This window comes from Trachurus japonicus, chromosome 14 (assembly GCF_045865225.1).
Source record: "Trachurus japonicus isolate A0001 chromosome 14, Traja_1.0".
Classification (NCBI taxonomy): Eukaryota; Metazoa; Chordata; class Actinopteri; order Carangiformes; family Carangidae; genus Trachurus; species Trachurus japonicus.
Window position 1 is genome coordinate 15,871,883 of NC_140920.1, and position 9,166 is coordinate 15,881,048.

The following is a 9,166-nucleotide window of genomic DNA, read 5'->3' on the forward strand; positions in this document are numbered from 1 at the left end:
GCAAGAGCTCTAAAGCGATTGGACACTTGGCTGCCAAATGACTACTGGGCAGCAGCTGCGAGCTGTTTTGTTAGTTCATGGTCTAAAGAGCTCACAAGTGCCTCAGTGTTGACTGAGCTCTGTGGTGTCATTTAGATTGAGCGGGAGTTTTCTGTGTTTTCAGTGTGTGGAGGACAGAGGTGACAGATGTTGTTGGTTTGCCTGAATCTGTAGTCATTGATCATCAACTCACAGTTTTCACAAGACTCAAACAAACAGGAAGCCCAGACTGTAGGTCATAAAAATAGACAATACATATACGTATATACAGCTCTGGAAAAAATTAAGAGATCGCTCCAAATCTTTCTTAATAAATCAGCATCTCTACATCTATGGCAGCCATTACATTCGACTCGAGTGTCTATTAGATTCCAACACAAGCAAATGTCACTCTACTTAATGAGGCACTGATTGAATAAAGTCTTATTCAGTGAGGAAGAGTATAAAAACCACTGCTGTGATTAAAATTGTGGTTATTCCACCAGTGTTGATTTCTGAAGTTTTCCTAAATTAAAAGGATGAGCGTTGTGTTGTTTTAAAATTAATACGAACATGTTTTCTTTGCATTATTCAAGGTCTGAAAACACTGCATGTTTTTTGTTATTTTGACTAGTTGTCATTTTCTGCAAGTAAATGCTATAAATGACAAGATTTTTATTTGGAATTTGGGACAAATGTTGTCAATAGTTTATAGAATAAAACACAAAAGTGTTGATTTTACCCAAACACATACCTACTGTATAAATAGTGCAGAGAGGTGGAACAAAGTTCAGTGGACTGATGAAACAAAAAGCAGTTTCTCTGGACATTTCATCATTTAGCAGGACAATGATCGTAAACAAACGGGGCGAGTGAGTCTGAGTTTGGTTGAGGACTTAGTAAAGACCAGACTAAAAGGTAGAGTGGTTTGAGGTGATGATGACCCCAGTGATGTCTGGATGTCTGCTGACCTTACAGAACTTTTCCACAACATGTTAAACATGACTTCGTTTGACTTGATGTGTGTCTGTCCAATTACCTTTCAGCCCCTTCAGCTTTGAACACTGCTAACAGGGTTGCATCCATCTCAGTTCTTTCTACACTGATGTTAACTCACTGAAATGAAAGCTGAGACCTGGCACTTTGATGCAGCATCAATTATTTTATTTCAAGCTGAACGTGCTGAAGCCCAGAGCCCGAAGACCAAGACGTGTAGCCGCCCAAATACTCGTGGTCTAGACTTGTATTTCTATCCAGACGACTCTAATTGGGATCCAGAAGAAGTAAAGTTAGATTAGTTTGACAGCTCAACTGTTGACTATGTGCCGTCAGAAAAAGTTAGACACACTATCAAATGTCTTAGACCAACTTAGGTACCTGATATTCACTCTGGTTTGGAGGCTCCAATAACCATAGGTGTGGGTGGAAGGATAGGGTTCATCTAAACCCTACATACCAATTAAAACATTATGCTGTACAGTTTTCTAATTATATAAGCCTATAAGTTTTCTAACTATAATTTCCTAGCTTTATCATGTTGACAAACGCAAAACCCCAGACCCACCACAAATGAACCAATCAGACGACACAGACATGTTTCCTGGATACATCTTTAATTTTGGCTGAAGTGTAACTGCCACACCGACTTGATACCAAAACCTGATCTGTGTGTATCACAGTTAAAGTTATAATTTTTTCTACATTTTGGTGAGTTACAGTGTGGCCCTGAATATTTTTAAGTAATATTTAGTGTGTCAGTAGTCATGAAGATGTGTTTGCTCAAAAAAATTAAATAAATACGTAACTAATAAAACACTCTCATTAGGGTGCATGCAACAGTTATGATATGGAACACAGGATTCAATATTAACTCAAAAGTGCATCGGATGAACCTGAATGTTTCACATGAGAACAAACAACTAAGGCAGTTTGGCAGACTTAGTGCACAGCAACAAATGTTAAAGACTGTATAGGGTTTGAATGAATCTGCGGTCGACTGTAACGAAATCAAACAGCTTCACGAGGTTAGAATCCAACTCAAGAGGAGACCTGACGAGTAAAAGTCACCAAACTGTGGGAGAAAAGGTCATGTCCATAGATATCTTAACAAAACAGACTGAAACAATTACTTCTTCATTAAATTTCAGATTTTTTTGAAACAAACTGTGTCTTCTATATAAAACGTTGTATAAATGAAAGGTGCAGGATTTATAAAACACTTACAAATTTGAGCTGAGAAGCATTTTTTTTCCTAGGACAAAAATGAAGCTTGCGTATGGTTTATGAAACAAAAGGTATTGCATGCCGTTTCAGCTCCACTAACCTTCTAGATGCTGCTCTCCAGTTTTATAGCAGGAAAACTGTGCAGGGTGGTGCATGGGCTTTTTGGTTGAACTGACCTCCCTGCTTAGGACAAATCGAAATTACTTCGTCAAAACACCTTTCCCTTTCCCTCCCCACAGTACATAACAGTCTTTTCTCACACTTAAACCTCAAGTGAATGGTTCCTGAACGGCAGCGGCTTAACGACCAATGCAACGAGCATCTAACACAAGCAGCGGTGGGAGCAGGAAGCTCTACTGGAGAGGAGCGCTCGCTTTTTGGCAAGTAAAACCATTCATGGTTAAGATTAAGAACATTATTCTGAAAAAACGTGGTCATATTTAGTAAAGTTTGTGCTGCCTAGTTCTATAGAGACCGAAGTCAGATTGCTTGATTAACCACAGTACAGGTTGTTAAGAGTTATTTCTATCATCTGATTTGTCTGTATGTATCTAATGTAAATAAAAAGGTACTCTGTCATTTCACAGTACAGAAGCTCCCAGATTTGTCCAAAGACTACAGTACTATTGCAGTCACGGTACGTTGTTACTTCAAAGAGAGAAAAGACCAGCCAAGAGGCTCAGGTAACATTCACTCTATTAACTATTAAATAAATACACCTAAGATTTAAGCAAGGACACAAAATCATTCAAGAAAATAAAAGACATAAACTATAAAACCTAAATAAATAAAACATGTATGTGTGAACATACAAGTGCCTTCAGAACCCCAAAGGGAAACCCTCGTATTGTCGTGCCATTTCTATAAGAAAGTTTAAAGGCTCGGACACATCGTACACACATCATACACACTTGCCACTGTGAGTCTGCACATGATGCTGCTACCTCCGAAGCCGGCAGCTGACATGCAACTCTATTTTCTACCATCGAGGAGGAGAGAAGGCACATTGTCTCCAGTGGCATAATCTCCCGCCGACTGCGCTGCACCCACAGAGATTTTTCTTTACAAAAAAGTGGCCAGATTGGATAGATTACACACTTCAATAAAACGTATCATTGTGAAGTCTGTTAGAGAAACGAGTTCTCCTCTCAAACTGTCCTCATTTGCCCCTCTGACGCCCGACCAGCCGGTGCAGTTTCTCACAGTGGTCCAGCCTCATCGTCTCCGCCTTCTGCTTTAACCGCTCGTCTCGGTACAGCTGTCCCAGGTTCGCCAAGTCTGATTCTGGAGAGGAGAACGCAAGGACAAAAAGAACAAACCTATTTATCATAGTTGCATTATAATAGTATTAATCTTAGTCACTTGCTGGCAGAGGCATCACACTCGTATCAGTTCGACAAATATGACGGCGCAGCCAGAAGCTATTCAAACAACTGGCCTGGCTCTGTCCACCTGCCAGCACCTCTACAGATCATGACGTGTGATATATATCCTGTTAGTTTAATGCCTGGAAACAATGAAGTGAAAATCCACTGGTTTACAGACAGTTTATGTGCTGCAGTGTTTCTTGGGTGAGAGCGGCCAACAGGAAACTCGTGCAAACTCCAGATAAGAGAGTTGCAGATTTATATTCAAAGAACAGTGAATGCAATGTGAACTCGAGGGTCTGATTATCTCAAAACTTTCCACATAAATCAAGACTTGGGCTTCGTGCACGGACGCTGAAACAGACACACACACACACACTTACTCTGCTGCTTCTCCTTCCAGCAGCTGCTCTGCAGGTGTTCCATATAGTCGTTCTCGATTGATTTCTCTAGTTCATCCAGCGCAGCGCCGCGGTATTCCTTCTCAAAACTTTTATCCACATAGTACGGCACGCCCATGTGCTGCGTTTCCCTAGACACCACCAGCCCCATGGCCCTGAAATCCAAACAAATGGTTCACTTTTATTTTATTCAGTCAGAAGTCCAGTGTCAATCACAGAGGAGCCGGGGGATTGGTTTAAATGTCACTGATGGTGCGACACACTCACGGCTTATAGAAGAGACTGTAGGGCGGGGTAGTGGCCATCATCTGAGTAAACACTGATATGAGGATTAGCACCAGCACGGGCAGGAGCTGCAGGAGCGCGGTGAAGGTATTCTGTGGGAAGACAGAACAAAGCATGTAATAACTGTATGTAGGCTGCTCTCGCACTCTGTATTCATGCCAGTACAGAGTGTGTGTGTGTCTCAGTTATGAGGAGAAGAAATGAGTGACATTAAGGTAACTGCAGCCATAATTTTTACTTTGTTTCTCCACTGCACAGTGATGGTTAGAGTAATGCATCTCCTCCAGAGGACCGCAGTATAACGCTGTGTTCGTTTCACAGGGATCTGTCTTTATGTTTTATGAGTCACTGACCTGACTCTGGTTTTCTTCCACCACCTCCTCGCGCCTCTCATAAACACGTCGACGACGAGGCTGGTAGAACTGAGAGTAGGAGGCTCCCTGGTTGGTGTACACGTGGACATTTCCTGTGGAGAGACACACGCAGTCCTGTTATATCTACTTTTTTAAATTAGACAGAAGATCCTACATCATATTTCTAAACAGTGTCTGTTTCCTTCACTAATGATACAGCTGCTCACCTGTGGGAAACCTTCCTCCAAAGAAAATGTTGAAGAGTTCCTCGGGGGAAATGTCAGCCTCAAAGTCTCTGTGGAAGCTCCGGTAGTGTCCATGGCGACCGTGGCTGGGGTGTTGAGGTGCGTTCGAGGCTGTAGACTGATCTCCATACTGATCGTACTGCTGCCTCTTCTCCGGATTGCTCAGTACTGCGTATGCATTGCCTATTGCTGTGGGGAGAGGAGGGAAACAAATGGTTGTGGTATTGAGTGCTATGCAGAATATATAACACACCATGATATAATTCAATACAATACAGTTAACTCTATTTGTCATCACAGGTCAAAAGGCACATAAAGCAGACATTATTAAAACACAAAAACTGCAAAACAAGTGCAAGACAAACAGTAAATACAGGGGGCAGTCTCTTAAAATAAGTCAGCAGTGTTGTGTTTGCAGTCACCACATCAAGAAAATACTATCATTACCCATAATGCAGGGGTTTCAAGGTCTAACACCACATCTTCCATCACTTTAGACAGAACATGCAGCTGATGGGGACGATGCAACTTAGCATGTTTCTAAAAGAAAGCAATGCTAATTCTCAACTCTTGTCCCTAGTTTGGCTTTTACATATATTATGTAATTTAAACAGCCAATAGCAAAAACTACACAAAACAGACATGATAATATTGCTTATAATATCCTACAGTTGGCTAAAAATACACAGACATACAGTCTAAAAAAAGAGAAAAAAAATGCACACTCCGTAGACAAGCAGCTCTTAAACTTAGTTTTAAAAGAAACTGTATGTATGTGTATTTCATTTGGTAATGTGCTGCTGAGTTGACAGGTCTTTATGTACAAAGCTGATTTTCGGAAATCATGTATGTACGAAGCAACATGTTTAAGTTCTTGAAGCTTTTCTTTGCCTAATTTTTGTGTGCACTCATCCATAGTTTTGAGAAATTCAAATCAATTAAGTTTGATTTGAGTCCTGTTTTTAAAAAAACCTATATTTGTTTACATTTTGGCAAACTTGCTCCAATAAATACACACTGAATTAGTTTATTAGTTGTTCTTTACAGTGTACCCACACAGGTTCAGACAGCTACCATTCAATTATTGCCATCCTGAAGAAAATGAAACATTGAGCCTCTTTTTTTCCAGTTATTTCTAAGCAGATTTATGGACATTATTCTGAGTGGAAATCTGAGTTCATCCTTGGAAACATAAACTCATCCATCTAAAAAAGTATGGGTCACATGTGTAAGACCTTTGAGGAAAATTGTGAAAGGTTTTTAAACTACCTACACCGCCTCCTGTTTGTCACAACTATTACTACTCCCTTTCACATCTTCATCTCTCCCTCTGCACCACCCTGTAACTCTCCTGCAGCTCCTTAGGGAGTCGGTAAAACTGGACGATCAGGCTTCTCCTCTGCCCTGCTGAAGTTTGTTTAAACGAGGCACTACCAGCATGAGGGTGCTGCTCTTAACCCTTAACCTGTCTATGACGACCTCAGCCTTTTGCTCAGACGTGGTATCTGAGCAAAACAATTTCCTTTGTGGATAAAACACAACATTAACTCTGTGTCTCAGAGAAAGAGGCTAATTTTCCCGTCTCTTCTGCCAAGGCTCATACCTTTGAAAGCATCTGTAGCTCCTGGAGCGAAGTTCTTGTCGGGGTGAAACTTGAGGGCCAACTTCCTGTACGCTTTCTTTAAATCTTCATCGCTGGCATTTTTGGAGACACCAAGGATTTCATAAAAGTCTTTGCAGTTTTTAATCCTGCAAAAACAAAACGATGGTGAAAATATACTCAAAATATACTCTCTCTCTCTCTGTAACTAATATGAGGTTACTGAGTGTCCAATCTGCACACAGTTTTTAGTTACAATATACATTTACATTTACAGAAACCTCAATGTTTTATCAATCAGTGTTTTATCAACATGCAAAGACAGAAGTAAGTGGTAACTTAAGGTATTTCCATGTCATGTTAAGAGTTCATTTTTATTTCAAAGACTGTGGTGAACAATACTTGCAATTACTATTACTGTAATTTTGTTCACTTTTATTGGGAAAAACATATTGCTCAGTCACAGAGGGCAGTCTGCAGCAACCTTTTTCATACATTTCTGCTGGCAGAGTGTTGTAGCTGTGGGCAGGACACCACAGACAGTCAGGCAGAACATTTACCTACTGGCCAGTTATAAGGTCTAGCTGTCTATCACTCTGTAACTGTGTGAAAAACAAATGCAGGAGTAATAGTAGTCCCTGTGCACCTGTGAACACCCTGCCGTTGGTCGTCGGTGTAGCTCTTCTTGTCATCACTACTACTTGCAGCGTTACCAGTTTCACCGTTTCTGATGTCCTCGTCTCTCCAGCCTGTCGGCGGGGGTACGTGGTTTGCCTCTGGGGCAGCACTGCCTCCGTTCTTGGTGATGGCATCGATCAGCACTACAAACAACAAAGTCTGAGGTCAAGTGGAGGCACAGAGTAACAGGAAAACAGTCATTCAAAATCACATTTACAGGGCATTTATTAGCGGGGCGTCTGGTCAGCTCATTGCATTTTTATTAGGAGTATACCTGTCTAGGAAAATGTAATTCAAAACTAGTAACCTGTTTGACAGACTGCTGCCAGGTATTGATATCGTACACACCTACTGTTATTATACTTGATATCATATGTGTATAACAGGTTTTCCTTGACAGGTCTTCCTCGACACATGAGCTGAGTGATACTGACTGTGCATCCAAACCTTTTCACTTCTTGCACAATATATGCAGCATAACACAAACTGCTGACAGTGATACTTCACTGCCCCACACAACCTGTGTGCACTCAGATATCCATGTCAGCTCTTAATCATACTGGATGGTGTATGGTGGTACTGCTGCAGAGGCAACAAGGCAAGCAGTGGGAAACACACAATCAGATCTCAACACAGCGCTTCCACTCCGTCTGCGGTGCTGTCGGTGAACTGCAAGGGGGAAGGGAGACCCTAAAAAGCCCCATATTGCTGCATGCACCTTCAAATGCATTAAGTATTAATGCTGAAAAGCTTCTTTCTGCCCCTTTTTCTGAAAACAGCATTTCTCTGCATCCACCCTGACACCTGACAATGCATTTTCTACAGTTCACAGGCTGGGACAGCTGAGCACCGTTAGCTTGACATAACGTTACTGCCATTGCACTAATGTGCGTCAGCTAATTTTACCTCTGGCCCGGGTGCTGGGGTAAATATTCTGGGCTTCATATAACAGCTGCAGCGCCCGATCTTTCCGCCCCGACCGCAAACACAGCTTCGCCTTCTCTATCAGCCGGTCCGCTTCGTCTTTGTCCATTTCAGCGTCACGGGCTTGCTTCAGCCGATCCAGCCGCCGTCCGCAGAGCTGTGTCCCTGTGCAGCGGAGTGTGCGTCAGTCTCATATGGCGAAGAGGCGAAGCCGCTGCGGCTGACGGCTAGCGGCTAACAGCTAACAGCTAGCCGATTAGCTTCGGTTACACTCGGCTGCGTAACGTTACCGCGAGCTCCCACCGCTCAGAGGCGGCTGTTGCTGTCTGGCTGTTGACAGGCCCGCAGCTGCTGGGCCATGGCTTAGAAATGAAAGTCTCAAAATGTTACCTTGTTTCACTTCTTTTTCTTGTCTTTTCTGTTTTGTTTTGTTTTTTTAAATCAACATTTAAAAGGCTACCGTGTTTAATTTGTCCGAGACCTGAAGCTGTGATGGACAGGAGGTGGAGGCGTTACGGGGAGACGTCATTTCCGGTGATATGAAAACTGTTGTGTATGTAAAAAAGAAAGAAAGAAGAAATCTATCTATCTATCTATCTATCTATCTATCTATCTATCTATCTATCTATCTATCTATCTATCTATCTATCTATCTATCTATCTATCTATCTATCTATCTATCTATCTATCTATCTATCTATCTATCAGTTTAACTACTCTGGAGGTGAGCAGTCATGGTGTTGCCTTCAAGGTATTTTTCTTGTGATTCAAGTGCCCGTGAAGGCAAATGATGTACAAAATAGATAGGTTACCTACCTACCTGTTTTTTTTTTTTTTTGCCAAAGCGGTGCACTGATTGTAGCAGCAAAGGATGGTGGCTAATATATATTTTAGAATAACTTAATCTTAAATACCCAATAAAACTGCATATTTATCTAATATGAATTATGGTAACATTACAGAAAATGGCAAATTATCTATCTTTCTGTATCGGGCTCATTAACATGATATGGTCCATTTTGACAACTGTGTAGATGTAAAATGTTCTTGTTGACTTCAGTGAATACAAGTA

At 41.5% G+C, this 9,166-nt stretch overlaps 1 protein-coding gene across 1 annotated transcript; it reads right to left on the bottom strand.

Moving 5' to 3' along the window:
• Positions 1-1,614: 1,614 nt before the first annotated feature.
• On the bottom strand, positions 1,615-8,612 carry dnajc18 (DnaJ (Hsp40) homolog, subfamily C, member 18). Its single transcript, XM_085798025.1, has 8 exons — positions 8,077-8,612; positions 7,139-7,313; positions 6,496-6,641; positions 4,875-5,081; positions 4,648-4,760; positions 4,277-4,386; positions 3,992-4,164; positions 1,615-3,525 (listed from the first exon to the last, which is right to left on the bottom strand). Exons 1-8 carry the CDS (start codon positions 8,201-8,203, stop codon positions 3,401-3,403), a joined length of 1,176 nt encoding a protein of 391 aa, XP_085654151.1. The 5' UTR covers positions 8,204-8,612; the 3' UTR covers positions 1,615-3,400.
• Between the last annotated feature and the right edge of the window lie 554 nt (positions 8,613-9,166).